The 16,092-nt window shown below is 22.0% G+C and overlaps 3 protein-coding genes across 9 annotated transcripts in view; 2 read left to right on the top strand and 1 right to left on the bottom strand.

Moving 5' to 3' along the window:
* LOC413215 (lachesin) overlaps nucleotides 1–1,774 on the top strand; it is a 90,864-nt gene extending 89,090 nt beyond the window's left edge. For all 5 annotated transcript variants that reach the window (XM_026442513.1, XM_006569741.3, XM_006569742.3 and 2 more), the window contains 2 exons: nucleotides 47–217; nucleotides 574–1,774. In XM_026442513.1, the coding sequence (XP_026298298.1) occupies nucleotides 47–217; nucleotides 574–923 (521 nt within the window). In that variant the 3' untranslated portion in view covers nucleotides 924–1,774. The remainder of the gene's footprint in view (nucleotides 1–46; nucleotides 218–573) is intronic.
* Nucleotides 1,775–5,682: 3,908 nt separating this feature from the next.
* LOC726819 (ATP-dependent RNA helicase DDX51) lies at nucleotides 5,683–8,958 on the bottom strand. Its single transcript, XM_006569732.3, has 6 exons — nucleotides 8,830–8,958; nucleotides 7,947–8,641; nucleotides 7,617–7,829; nucleotides 7,269–7,479; nucleotides 6,716–7,147; nucleotides 5,683–6,634 (listed from the first exon to the last, which is right to left on the bottom strand). The coding sequence occupies exons 1-6, from the start codon at nucleotides 8,850–8,852 to the stop codon at nucleotides 6,268–6,270; spliced, it is 1,941 nt and encodes a 646-aa protein (XP_006569795.3). The 5' UTR covers nucleotides 8,853–8,958; the 3' UTR covers nucleotides 5,683–6,267.
* Nucleotides 8,959–10,717: 1,759 nt separating this feature from the next.
* LOC409533 (annexin B9) lies at nucleotides 10,718–15,927 on the top strand. 3 transcript variants are annotated; one of them, XM_006569731.3, is made up of 8 exons: nucleotides 10,718–10,970; nucleotides 11,323–11,464; nucleotides 11,943–11,982; nucleotides 12,074–12,455; nucleotides 13,058–13,137; nucleotides 13,915–14,161; nucleotides 14,387–14,568; nucleotides 15,796–15,927. In XM_006569731.3, the coding sequence occupies exons 3-8, from the start codon at nucleotides 11,953–11,955 to the stop codon at nucleotides 15,844–15,846; spliced, it is 972 nt and encodes a 323-aa protein (XP_006569794.2). In that variant the 5' UTR covers nucleotides 10,718–10,970; nucleotides 11,323–11,464; nucleotides 11,943–11,952; the 3' UTR covers nucleotides 15,847–15,927. The 3 variants fall into 3 exon arrangements, with proteins under 3 accessions (XP_006569794.2, XP_623625.2, XP_006569793.2); XM_623622.6 differs by lacking the exon at nucleotides 15,796–15,927 and adding an exon at nucleotides 15,525–15,739; XM_006569730.3 differs by lacking the exon at nucleotides 15,796–15,927 and adding an exon at nucleotides 14,933–15,317.
* The last annotated feature ends 165 nt before the right edge of the window (nucleotides 15,928–16,092 follow it).

The raw sequence follows: 16,092 nt of genomic DNA, 5'->3' as shown, positions 1-16,092 counted from the left end.
GAGACATTATTATGAAAAATATTGTAATGTTCTTATTTTCGCGCAGGTGAAAAACTACTGCCCAGTGAAAAATATACAATGTCGGAATATGCATTGAACGAGTATTCTTGGCAAATGAACCTTACAGTTAACTCTTTGGAGAAAAAAGATTTTGGAGAGTATGTTTGCTCATCTGTAAATGCTCTTGGAAAAGCTGATGGGATTGTTCGTTTGCAAGGTAAGCATCGCTTTAAGAATTCCAATGATGTTCCATTGCGTTTTCTTCCATTTATTTACCAATAATACAATCCATATATTCATTCCTATTTAATATTTGATTTGATAATATTCCAATAACATTAAATTCGTGATCGCTTATTCATTATAAAATTATAAGTTTAAATGAATTACGTTCATATAATATTGCATAGTTATAAATGAAATGGTTTTTAAAAATTTGATTTGCAATTATTTCAAATGATACGAATTTAATTATAAAAAAAAAACAAAATATAATGTATAATTAACGATAACTTTTCGGTGTAAGATATTATTATCGTATAACATGGATGATTAATTCTTCTTTCAATTTAGAATTACATCTTGTTGCGAAAACAACTCCTGGCCCTTTCTTAAAAATAACCGATCTGAAACCTCGGAAGAAACTTATATCGAAAGGGAAGAAAAAGAGTAGTAATAACAATGGAAGGAGGATGCATATAGGAGGTTTCGAAGATTTTGACTCTCATGGACACGATGAAGATCTTGGTACTACGCAAATTATGGCTGGTAGTACGCTTCAAGAAGGCCATAGAACAGAAAGGCCATTGGTATCGCCATCGCTACCTCCACCATGGTTAAATATTAACACTGCCAATTCGAGGCATCGTTTGGAACAGATCACGCTATTTTTATTAATCTTAAGTATGATATTTATACTTTAAAATAAATACGTTATTGAGAGAGAGAAAAATATAACAACGAAATTAATATTGACAAAGAGTTAAAACGACTCGGGAATAAGATAGGAAATAATAATTATATTTGATTAATTTCTATATAACTAGAAGAATTTTTTTTATATTAAAATGTAAGAAATGTATCGTTTTTACGACTGTGATAAAGACGAACGATTTATAATAATTTATATTTATTTATGTATATTTATTTGCGATTATTGGGGACAAATTTAGAATTCGTGTATACAATTTGAGAATCTCTTATAATTATAATTTTATTATTTTTATTAAATCCTTAATAATTCTTCTTTGCCAAATCATTATCTTAAGAACGATAATATATAGTAATAGAAAGAGCAAAGTTTAACATATCTCAATAAGTTAAACTTATAAGCTTTAAAATGTTCCCGATCGTTTAAGAAAAGTCATTGATTAAATGATAGTAATTAATTGCTTTATAAAAGTGATTAGTCACCAACGTTTACAATAAAATTAAAGTTTAGAAAGGACAGTCAATGAAGATTTAATTCTTATGGAGACAAAAAAAAATATAGGTCTTCCCTTCATTTGACGAAACAAAGATGAATATATATATATATATATACATATTTATATATACATTTAGATTTAATGAGATGCGGCGCGACCAACATGACAAGGTTTCTCTTAACGATGTAAATATTTACATGAATAGTCTATGAATTTAAATTGACACACTAAGTATTAGATTTCAATTACGACGAAAAACATTACATAAATTTTAGATAAATTGTAATTTAAGAAAGTCTTCATATCAAAGCAAATTTTGTCGATATGGATTCTAAACATTTAAAATATATATAAAATAATCAAATAGAAACATATAATTATTTTTATGTTCAAAAAAATCTTTAAGTCTTTTATATATTTTTTTTTTTATCTTTTTATGAAAAATCAACTTCTCTTTGATCATACATAATTTTATTTCGTATATATGATAAACTTGTACTTTATATCTTATTAATATTTTATTTATACTTATTTATTTTACTTTATTACGTATACATTTTATTCCGCATATCATATATGGGAGCTAAATATAAAAATTGCAATTAAAATCTCGACTCTATATGAAGACTTTTTAAAAATATTCTTACTGCGTAATAAATTTTTATATTTTCATTAAATAAAAACATGAAACATATAAAGTCTATTGTAGTTATTTATGATGATTTATGTAACGTATAAATTTCATTACGATAAAATACAATACAGAATACTATCATTTTTGGATTATTTTATTAAATAAAAAATTATAATAATTTCGCGACGCGACTAGTACATATCTCAAATTTTATGTTTAATCAAAGAGATGCAAAAATAGTTGTTAGAAAATTATATCATAATTTTTAATTTTTATATATATCTTCTATTTACAAAAAATTCTAACTTTTAATCAAAATTAAAAATCAAATCAATTTAATATTCGCAAGAATGATTTTTTTAATGATTTTCAAACGATAGACATTATAAATCAATCAATTTATATTTTTACATTTTAATGTATTTAATTAAAACTCTAATTGATATTACTTTTGCATCTCTTATGCTTTTATCTGCATTTCAATTTACATAAATCTTGTGCTTTACATATTGTTACTGAAATGCAAATACAAATTTAATATATCTTAATAAGTAATAATAATAATAAGAAAAATAATAATAATGATAATGATAATGATAATAATAATAATAATAAAAAATCATTAAGTTAGATATTACTGTATTTTGTACAGTAATAGTCAAAAGAATTGGTATTAAAATTTTACTTGTGTATATAATTTGATCTCATCAGTAATATTTTTTATATATTTTCATCAGTAATATTGTTAAAATAAATGTTTCTAAATTTTTTAAAAATATTATAAATGTGCACTATGCAACTAGTTTTGTAAAAAACTATATAAAATTATTTTTAAAACAAATTTATTAAAAATTATTTTTGTACATTAAAAAAAATATGTTTAATTTATAATATGAAAATATTTAATAATCTATTAAAACATATTTTTTAACAGAAAAATAAAATGATTAAAAATCTTGAATTTTTTCTTTTTTTTTTTTTTTTCTTTTAATCAAAAAATCAGAGATATTTGAGTTTATTTAATATCTTACTTTAATGTGGTAATTTTATAAACTATAATAAATTATTTGAATGACTTATATACATATAAATATATAATAAAAATTAATATAAAGGGATTTGTAACTTAGTTGCATAATGTACAATATATAAATTCTGAATTGTGTATTAAAATATCTCTTCTGATCAAAATATATATCACAAATCTGCATCTTCCATACATTTTATATAGTATTTTCTTACAAAATATTCTTTACTTAATAGCAAAACAAATAACTCTTTCTATTGAAATTATAATAATGTATCTATTACAGTATGTTTTTAAATTTTTATATTTTGATTACAATATATATCACTATATATGTCACTTTATATATATTTCATATTCATAAGTACATGATTTAAAGTTAATATTACAATTGATATATCTATTTCAAAATATTAATAATATATTTAAAAAAATTTTTTTTGTTATTATATTAAATTGTAATATATTAAGTTTGCAATTATTAAATAGTATAATTATAATTATTTGTATATATATATATATAATTATTTCGATAATATAATTATTCCTATTTTTAAAATAATTTTAAAATAAAATTATTTATATATTCAGTTTTCTTTTTACGAAATAAAATGAGATATTAAAATATATTATAATCATAAGAAAGAGTTAAGTGTTGTTATATTTAAAGTTAACTTTTATATGTTGTACATAATTAATTATAAATTCATTTTAGTCATTCAATAAAAAAATCATTTAGTTAAAAAAGTTACAATACTAATATATGAAATAAAATACATGACAATAAATATGATATAATGAAACTAAACCTTAAGAACCTTCTGAGAACATAATATATATTCATAAATAATAACATATTATATTTTAAAAAATATCATATATAAATATTATTATAATCTTTAATTTTTATATATATAATAATTTTTCATAATTTAATATATAATTATTTAATTGTTAAGTACTTGCTTTTTAAATCTAATAAAACATGATATTAATATAAATATAATTTATAATATAGTTTATAGGTTCAAAAATAAATTGCAACAAAATAAAAAAATTTAATAATTTATTTAATCTATTTAATAATAATTTACAAATAGTTTATATCAATAATGTAAATCAAATATTCATTATTCTCATTTAAATAAAAACTAATTTCTCTGAGGGTTTTAAAGGATAAGATAAATTATTTAATATATTTCCTATATAAATATGTATATGAACAGCAAGGAAATATGCATAAAATATCCTTTTATTATAATGTTATCCTATAAATATGATGAATTTATTGGCGGTAAATATAATATACATGTACACGGTAATATATAAATCATATAGGACCATGTTTTGTGTATGTATATATAGTTATAAAAACACATATAACAATATGTAACATGACATGTAAATAAGAAGAATAGAAACAAATATGGCATTGTTGATGAAACTTTAAACTAGAAAAAAAATTATTAGCATACGAATATAATATATAATATAATAATACTAAACGAGACCTCGTTTTATATAAAATATCATTAAATGGTCTCAGAATGTAACATATTAAAATAAAAAAAATGTTTAGTCATTTGTTAGATATGTATTCTATACATAACATATACAGGAGTCTCTCGTTACGTCATTCAAAAAGAATGCCATCAAATAATATCGTGTCGGTATATATAATTTGGCGATCACACTTCAAGAAACGAATGTCGAGACAATTGTTGTATTTATATATGTGAAACAAAAAAATTTAATATATAATATATAATATATAAATCGACCGATTATCTTTAGATAATATAGTAAGAGAAATACCCTGTAATGTTACAAATAAGTTGACATGCTCATTCATTACATTTCTCACAACGAAAATTTAAAATTGTCTTTAATAATTAAGTTTTAAAATTTGGTTGATCTTATTTTATTACACTGATTTTTTTATAAAATTAATAATTTAATCAACTAATTTTTAAAATTTAAGTTTTTGATCATTTTTAATCATTTTTGGTCAATTAAATTCGTATGAATTATATCAATCAATATCAATATTTTAAATTAAAAAGATACAAAATCAATATTGTAAATTAAAAAGAAGTTGAGTATGCAAAAAATCTTTGTCTTTTTTTTTTTAAATTCATTCATATGTATTTTGATAAAAATGATTATTTATAATTATTGACTGAAAATTGCTTAATCATTTTGTAAATCTCATCATGTAAATCTGTAATAAATTAGCATAAATATTTATTTCATATAAATACATATTTTATATTTTTATATTATGTATCAATTCATAACAAAAGACAAACTGTTATGTTTAAATATTTAATTTTAATTCTAATTTATATCAATTATACATATTAATATTTTGTTAAAACATACTAATATAATAATTAAATATTTTATAAATATTTAAATATAAATTATATGTTTTATTAAAAATTATAAGATGAGCTTTAATAATTTTAAATATTCTATAAAAATGCAATTAAATGTAAAAATTATATTTAATCTATAAACATATATAATTGAAAATAATTATTGTATGCTATGACTATTCCCATGTAACAGGAGGCAGATATAAATACAAGACAAACAGATTACAATTTTACTATATTATTACTAAATTCATAATTGAATACAATTTGTAAAGAGGCTTTGTTCTCTCTCTTTTATTCTCTTTTTGTGTATTTTATAATTTTAGTTTATTAGATGGGTAACTTCTATTGTATATAAAATGTAATCAACAGTCTGAAATTATGAAATTATACGCAGCAATAATAGTAATATAACTACTAACTTGTGTCATTAATCAATAAATAATTATTTATCTTTTATAAATTAAAAATATAAAAATAACTTGCCTTTATCAAAATGTAACAATAAAGATTAACATACAAGATAATAATTAACATACAATTTAAAGATATGAGAATCAACAGGACAAATTGCGATAAAAAACGAGCATCGTGTACAACGTACACTGTATGATAATATTGAATTCAGACAATAAAATGTTATTATCGATGTTATTTTATGAGTTATGAATTTTAAACCTTCTTTCCTAAATTTCTATCTTCTATCTAAAGTAATTCATTACTTGATTTATTTATTTTTCAATTATAAATAAATATTTTCAAATATAAATCATATTTAATATTATATAAAAAATAAATACTTTATTTTGAATTTATTAAATGAGTTCTTTTTACAGTTTTTATACGTTCTAAATTATTTTGTTTTTCTATTTCAAGAACATGTTTTAATTTATCAATATGATTTGAATAATCAATTTCATTTATAGTAGAACTTAAATCCAATTTATCAATATTTGGTACAACTTTATGAGCATTATTCAACATGTGCTTAAATATTCCAACTTGTTTCGATGTTAATATAGATATTGCAGTACCAGATTTACCTGCACGTCCTGTTCTTCCTGCTCTATGAATATAACCATTTATATGTTTAGGAAGATCATATGATACAACCAATTGTACATCTGGAATATCTACTCCTCTTGCTAATGCATCTGAACATATAAGTCTAAAAATATAATTAAAACATAAGAAAATTTTATAAAAATATTAAAATTCAATTTTTAATATAATAGTTAATAAAACATACATTTGAATCTTTCCATTTATAAATTTATTAAGTATTTTTTCCCGTTCTTTTGACACAAGTTGGGCAGAAAGTTCTCCAACTATTATATTTTTTTCAGATAAAAACGACTGAAGTAGGATTGTTAATCTATGAGTAGTTTTTCCAGAGTTTGTAAATATTAATGTTTTAGGTATTATATCATTATTGATTATTATATGATATAAAGCTGCTGGTTTATACTCAGTTGCACATTCTATTGCTTGTTCTTTTAATTCTTTAGGACTTGTATAACGACCTATGAAATCACCTACTTCTTTATCTAAATTTACATCATCATCTTTATCTGTCAAAACAGATGTAAATAATATTGGTTGAAAAAGTCCAAGGCGATTTAATTTTTCAGGATCTTGTGATAATGTTGCACTGAATAATAATTTTTGTGCTGGAATTTCGCTATTTAAAAATTAAAAAAATCATTAATTTAATGTCAAATAATATATATATATATATATATATATATATATATATATATATTTGATAAACATTACTTTAAAAATTATAATCACAAACTAACCAGGAATGTAAATTAAGAAGTGTTAATCGCGGTCTTCGATAATGAGGATCAGGAAGATATTCTAACCAATCTGCAGCTTTATCTGCTTCATCAATAACAAGAAATTGAAGATCATTCAAAGAAAATCCTGGTGTTTTTAATATATGATCTATTAACCGTCCAGGTGTAGCAATTATTATATCTACAATAGATATATATTCCCCTCTAGCACCTAAATTAGAAATTATTAAAAATTTTATAAAATATTAAAAAAAAATTTTATAAAATTTTATAAAATTTTATAATTAATCTATATTTTATAAATAATAGAAATAGTATGATTTTGATGTATGAGTACTTTCAACATACTTTCTTTCAGAATATTTTTTTGTTCTTCATGAAATATTGATGCACCAGAAAGCAAACCAACTTTTAAATTTGTATGTGATGTATACGTAACAAAAACTTTATAAACTTGTGTAGCTAATTCTTGAACTGGTACAACAACTAAACAACGTACTTTTGGAACTAATCGAGATTGTAATATTTGAATAATTGGTAGAACATATGCCAAAGTTTTACCTAAAAATTAAAAATATATCAAAATCCTTAAATATATAATTTTGTTAATTAAAACTTAAATCAATAAAATTATAATATTATTATTTAATTATATTTATAAATAATATATATTCATACCACTGCCTGTAGGAGCAGATACACATGTATCCCTTAACCACCATTTTTGTTGTCTATCTTCATTACATTTTAATAGCCAAGATATCATACTAGCTTGAACTGGAAATAATTTATTAATACCATTAGTCCTCAAAACTTCAATAAGTTTAAGATCTAAAATTGAATGCAATTCTTCTAAACTTGGACCACTATCTAAATCAACAGATATGATTCTTGGATTAGTTAACCATTCTGGTAGTATCCTCTTAACTTCATAATTTTTATGTCTACTTTTTTCACCCAAAACTATAAAATTTGTTTGTTGTTCAGATATTTCTTCTTGTATTTCATTTATTGAATTATTAGATATTTTACTACTATCTTGATCATTTTTCTCATCATTTTCTTCGTTATGAATATTTTTTCTCTTTTTTTTCTTTTTTTTATGATCTTGATCTAAATTTTCTCTTTTTTGTTCATTATCATTTATTATAGAATTTTCATTCAATTTAATATTTTCTATGTAAGCTTCATTAAAATTTTTTGTTTTTTTCTTTTTCTTTTTATGATTCAATTCTTGTGGATTTTGAGAATTATTCTTTTTTATTTCATTATTATTTTTAGCAGCTCTCTCTTGTTTACGTTCTTCTATTCTTTTCAATAATTCACTTAATTGATTCTGTTCATTTTTCGTTTCCTTTTTTTCACCCTCATATCTATTAAAAAATAATATTTATTTAATAATCACATATATATAGATAATGAAAATACTTTGTTTATAGAAAGTACTTATATAGAATTATAAAAATAATATATTAAAACATAATGTAGTTGATTAATTTATTATATTTTATTATTTAATACTTAAAATTAATAATATATTTTGTTATTTTTATTAATTTACCTATTTATTACAAATAAACTCATTTAGTTTATGATCATTCACGTGTTACAAAAGTTTTATAGGTTATATTATATAGATAACAAGTAGATTAATCTATATAGTATATAATAACTAGATAATTTATCTGAAAAAAAATTTTTAATTTTATTATGAAATATACTTACACATTTATATAAAAAATAAATTATATATTTAACATAAATATAACAATAAAAAATAATAAATAAACTTGAAATAATATTTATTTATTTATATATATTATTAATAAAACATATAAATAATATAATTAATAGATATATTGTAATAGGCCAATATAATGATATAATAATAATATATAATATTTTATTATATATATATAGAATATTCTATTTTTCAAATCAATTCAATTTCATTTCTCTAAATTTATTTTAAATTTGAAAATTTTTGTTTACAATTTTATAAGATATTGAAAATATATAAATATAAATATATTTTATATAAATAATGATAAAACTTCAAGATTAATATTACATTTCCATATAAATTATAAATATAAAATTAAATTTATTTTAATTCCTAATTAAATTTATTAAATTACTAATTGAGGTCGTAATTTTGTACATATATAAACGTCTATATGGAACACAGAATAAATTTTAAAACAAAATCTTAATAGACAAAAAGAATGAATAAAGAAAAAGATAAAAATAAACTAAAAATTTGAAATTAACGTTAACTGTAAAATGCCGCAAATGAAAATAAAGAAAGAATAGAAAATCGAAAGAGAAGAATAGAAGTAGAATAAGAATTAATGATATCTCTCGAATATTAAAAATATCTCTTCATAAACAAAATAAAATAGAATAAAAATTGAGAATTAGCGCTATCTCTTAAGCATTTTAGAAAAATAATTTTTTGAAGAAATGTTTTTATTATTCAAAAGATGGCGTCAGTAATGAATTCTTATTCTATTTATCCTTTTTTTATTTTTTATTCTTTCTTTATATGTTTAATTTGACACTCTAAGATAGCAAAATTTTATTTTTTCTTTATTATTCTTCCATTATTCTTGTCTACATTATTACATATAATTGGATTAATTACACGGATTGATATTCAATTTTATAAATTACATAAGTAAACATATATTTAAATATATATAAGAATTTAAATAGGGATTTCTAATTTATATTATTAATATTATTATTAATAATTAATAATAATTTTAATCGATTCGACAATATTATTATATATACGAAATCGATATACAATTGATTAGTCATAAATTTTATTTACACGCTTATTAACATTTTCTTATAGATATGTTGATTCATGTGAAAATTATGAATGATTTGTATGATTCATAAGCTAGTTTTAAATTAGTTTAAATTTATATTACAGATTAATTAAATAATTAAAAAATTAATCTCTTGAGTTTGAAAATATTAGATTTAAAAATATAAGTTATTTTTATATAAAATATATAGTATTTTTATACTATTTTACTAAATATATTTAGTATTTTTTATATATTCATTTATTGAAATAGTCGAGAAAGAAGAAATTTATTATTTCGTAGAATTAAAAATAAAGAAAGGTACAATTTAAAAAACAATAAAATTTTATATTATAATTTTTATCTTATATAATTTTATATTATAATTTTTATCTTTATTTATTAATTATAACTTATAAGAACTTCGATTCGTCACTCTTCAAAGAACTTTCTATATATATATATCATCATTTGGCCTTGTTTCTTGAAAATCTTTTAACGAATGGGAGCTAATTCTAATTATCTTTCTTCGTTACACTATACATTCTTTACGCGATACGTCATCGAATCTTTGTTACATCTCCCACCAAGAGATTCTTATTCTACTTCCTCCGAAATATTGTAACTAGAATCTTAGTATATTTAGTGTACCTGGCGTACGTCCATGTAATCACATCAAAATGTTTATATTTATTTGATTTTCAAAATCAGTGTAGTGATATCAAATTTAGGTTTTAATAATATTTTATATTTCAAGTGATAACAAAAGATTTATATTTATTAAATAAATATTTATAAAATAAAGATACAGTTTCTTTAAATTTAATTGCCATGATAAAATTGACATTAGTGTAGTAAAAGAAGTTCTATTATACAATTTCATAAAGTAAGATGAAAAATTGTTATTTTAATATTTGATATTGAAAATTTATAATATTGTTAAATTATAAGTACATATATATGAAAACAAAATAAAACATATATATAAAAACAAAGATAATATTAACAAAATAAATATACATTTTTTATTTTTATAATATAAATTTACGGAACAAGTTATCCAAACGACATAAAATTGTGCACATATTTACTAATATTAACATTAAATTTGTTTCGTGTAATTTTTTGTTGTTTGTAAATCTACAAATAATTTTTTATTTATAATACTTACATAAAATCATTATATAAATTATCTATGTATTAAGTCATCGTTAAATCTTATTTTCTTATTACAACAGGTACGTTCTCCATTTATTACTCCCACCATTCCTTCAGAGAATATCCACGGCGGAGCACCAGTCTGTCTCAGTTGGTGACGACAACCGAACGGTATTGCTACATAGAGAAACCGAATAAAGTTTGCAACCACTAAAAAAGAAGGTAAGAGCCACACCCCGAATACTTATTTCTAGATACCGATCAATACGATATTTGAAATAATAGTGTTTTCACATTCTTTTTTATGCGTGTAATTAAAAGAAAATTAATTGGAAATTCCAAAGATATTTATACCGAACCGAATGACATCATCATTCATCTCATAATTTTGATGATAAAAATATGTATTTCCGATTACAAATAATTATAAAGATATATTTTTTTTTTTACATTTTAAAACATCAATTTTATATAGAAAAATCGAAAAGAATTAATTTTTAATTTAACGTTATCGACCTTAATTATTATATTAATATGAATACAAATAACTTATGTTATTATTTTTTTCTTTAAAGTATTAACATTGTAATATTTATACCACAAAATGATGATGATACAATATAATACAAACATGATCAAATGATAAAAATAATGATTAATAAATTTTAATTTCGATTTAATATCTGAATTTGTATTCTAGCGAATTCGAAATGTCGGCCAGTCAATATTATCACGTACAGGTAATTTAAATTTAACTTTTATAAACTTTTAAAAAGAGTAGATTATCCTTCCAACCAACCAAAATACAATCGATTTTATTTTTATTCACAGTGTACACCAACGGTTTATCCCGCTGATCCTTTTGACCCAGAACAAGATGCATCTCTCCTTCGAGCCGCCATGAAAGGTTTTGGCACCGATGAACAAACGATAATCGATGTCCTTGCCCATCGTGGTATCGTGCAACGACTCGAAATAAGCGATAAATTTAAAACTATGTACGGGAAGGATCTGATTTCCGAATTGAAATCAGAACTCGGCGGTAATTTCGAAAAGGCTATTTTAGCATTGATGACACCGTTACCAGAATTCTACGCTAAAGAACTTCACGAAGCGATTTCTGGAATGGGAACGGACGAAGGTGCTCTTATCGAAGTGCTAGCGTCTCTTAGCAATTATGGCATAAGAACCATATCCGCCGTCTATAAAGAACGTGAGTTTTTTTCTCAGTCCAACGATAATTTTAATTTAATAAATACGATATTGCACGATCTTTGTAATTATTATAGTTTGTTAAAATTTATTATTATATTTTATTCTTACGTTTGCAAACGCATTATTGTCAATTCAATATATTATTTCTTTTTTCTTACAATTGAACGCTTATTTGAATAATTTAAATTCATTCAAGTAAAATCGTGATTGGCATCATTTCCAATTTGATTAAAATAATTTCACAGTCATAAAATAAACATTATGAAAATTATATTTCTTATACTCCGATGATTCATCGTGTGACCGAGATATCATTCATCTTGGGAATAACGTCAATGATTTACTCGTGAAACAATTCCGCGAATAAATTAGTGGGGATAGTACTGCGTCTACTAAACGATGTGAGAATATCAATCAAGAAATAATGTGTTTCAAACTTCAATACGATTTGATTATTATATAATTCATACTCGCTTTATAATATCTTATAAACGAATGAATATAAAGTCTTGTATATTTTTTTAATTAACGATTTCAATTTTTTTTTCAATTATATTTTTGAATTAAATTATATAAATTTATAATGATATATTCTTGCAGTATACGATACAGATTTGGAGGAAGATCTGAAGAGCGATACTTCTGGACATTTTAAGAGACTGTTAGTTTCACTTTCATGCGTAAGTAAATTTTTTTATATTTTGATGCGCTCTCTCTCTCTCTCTCTCTCCCCCCTCTCTCCCTCTCCTCCTTCCTTTCCTCTCATATAATATTTTCGATAATAGTATTTACAAGTTTAAAATAAACAAAACATCTTCTTATCGCATTGATATTGGATTTTCTTTTGGAAATTTTTCATTTAATCTGGAGATGATGGAGAACTGAAAAAAAATATTCACATTAAATATATAAGAATTAAACATTTCTATTTGTTGAAAGCTATTTATTATAATATATTATTATAATATATAGTATATATAATAATATATTAAATAAATTATAAAGTAATACAATACAAATGGATATATTATTGAAGTCTAATGGAATTATTTCTTCAATTGTATATTAAAAACGAAAAAAATTTGTATTTTTCTTATTTGTGTTGTTCTTGTTGAAAATAAAATCTATATCTAATCGATTATTTTTAAATTGTTCTGTACAGGCCAACAGAGATGAGAATCCTGATGTTGATGGAGATAATATAAGAATTAAACATTTCTATTTGTTGAAAGCTATTTATTATAATATATTATTATAATATATAGTATATATAATAATGGATTAAATAAATTATAAAATAATAAACACAAATGGATATATTATTAAAGTCTAATGGAATTATTTTTTCAATTGTATATTAAAAACGAAAAAAATTTGTATTTTTCTTATTTGTAACTGTTGTTCTTGTTGAAAATAAAATCTATATCTAATCGATATTTTTAAATTGTTCTGTACAGGCCAACAGAGATGAGAATCCTGATGTTGATGGAGAAGCTGCAATTCAGGATGCTGAAAGATTACTCGCTGCGGGGGAGGAACAATGGGGAACAGACGAAAGTACTTTTAATGCTATACTCATCACAAAAAGTTATCCTCAATTACGAAAAATTTTCGAAGAATATGAGCGTCTTGCTGGTCACAGTTTAGAAGATGCTATTAAGAGAGAATTTTCAGGATCTCTCGAAGACGGTTATCTTGCAGTTGGTAAGATCAATGATTTTTATGCGATAGATTATTACATTTGATCATTTGATTCGTTGTATTTATTTGTACTTGCAAATGATTACATAAACAATTAATTTTATCTTAATTTTAATCTAATTTTATCTCGTCTTTTCTTTAGATGTGTCTTTTAGAGGAAATTCAAATATTCTCTAGAAATATTGTCTAGAAAAATATTTAAAAATTACACTTTTTCCATTTGTTTAGTAAAATGTGCACGAGACAAAACTGCATATTTCGCGGAAAGATTGTACAAAGCGATGCGTGGATTGGGCACAGATGATTCAACATTGATACGTATAGTTGTAGCTCGATCAGAAATAGATTTGGGAGATATTAAAGATGCTTATCAAAAAATCTATGGACAGTCGCTCGCAGGTGACATCGATGTGAGTTGAACTTTTGATAATAATTTGTATTGTAAGATATCAAATACTAGTAAAAATGTTTCTGTAATTTTTATCTTTAAAAAAAATTAAAAATGAAATGTGTATTCAACATATCATTTAAAGGTTATTCATTGTTTCAAAGTAATTTTTCAATGATTGTAGATTGAAGAAAATTGTGTTAATAACATTGTGAAAATCAGTGATTTTTTTACAGAAACATTTATACTATTTAAACTTAGTTTAATCAAAGCGAGGACGCACAATGTATAAGCACATACGTGTCTTAATTTTTTGTAAAGCACAAGTACCTTTAACAAGCTAGCTCGCTATATCTTGGCTGCCCATAATTTTCCCTAAATTTCAGGATGACTGTTCAGGAGACTACAAGAGACTATTGCTTACTCTACTTGGATGAAAACATTTAATTGAACAACTTCTTTTGTTTTTAAATCATATATATTAATACCAGGAATTTTCCTTCATTACATTCCGCGAAGCTATTATACATATATATATATATATATGTTTTAACTTGAATATTTATTCTAAATTATATCGATAATTAGCAGGGATCACGGTATTATGTAGTTAATTTTTTTGGTTGGATTTGTTTAATTATTTTATCGTGTATGAGTTTGCTTATAAAATTATTTCGTTTGCATCGAAATAAACTCTGCTCTAATCTCTGTGAGACCTATTAAAAGAAAATAAACGAATAATATGTTCCTTTTTTTATTAAAAAAAAAAAAGAAAAATCACACTGAACTTCATTAATTTATAAAACAATTTAAATATGCCTATCTAACTAATTTTACTAATTAAGAATTAAGCTTTTACATAATATATGCATGCATATATGTATTATTATTCTGAATCTGTATATAAATACATTATTATTTTGCACTCGTTTATTAACATTGCTTTTAATTTTTCCCACATTCTGTTTGCATTTACAGAGTGACTGCAGTGAAGATTTTAAGCGGCTTCTGATCGCGCTTTTGAATTAAAGAAAGTTATGGAAAGGAATATATGTTTACATTAATTTTATTTATAAGAAATATGATATGGGCATCTTTAACATAGATGTTAATAACATTCGTTTAATATAATTGTAATATATAATATATATATATACATATATTTCGTTTGCAATAAATTTGCATTTCTTTTATTTCTTTTTATTTATCGTGAAGCGTGAACGAGAAAACCAGTATCTTTCTTTTCCAGAATGATTGCAACGCTGAGTGGAAAAGACTTCTAATCGCAATGTTGAATTAGAGATAAAAGTTTATTTAATTAAAATTTTGAAACTTGTTCAAATAAAAGTTGTGATTAAATAAAATGACTTTTAATCCATAATATGTGTGCTTATTTTTATTTATTTTCCAACATCAAATGAAAAATTATTTTTATTTAACCTTATAAATATTAGAACATTTTAAGAAAAGAAAAATCAAAGTGACTTAAAAATATATTATCTAAAAGAATTACAAATATAAATATAATTTTTTAAAAAAATGTTAT

Source organism: Apis mellifera, linkage group LG8 (genome assembly GCF_003254395.2).
Source record: "Apis mellifera strain DH4 linkage group LG8, Amel_HAv3.1, whole genome shotgun sequence".
In the NCBI taxonomy this organism is placed as follows: domain Eukaryota; kingdom Metazoa; phylum Arthropoda; class Insecta; order Hymenoptera; family Apidae; genus Apis; species Apis mellifera.
The sequence above is the reverse complement of the archived record's forward strand: the minus strand, read 5'-3'. Positions and strand labels throughout refer to the sequence as shown.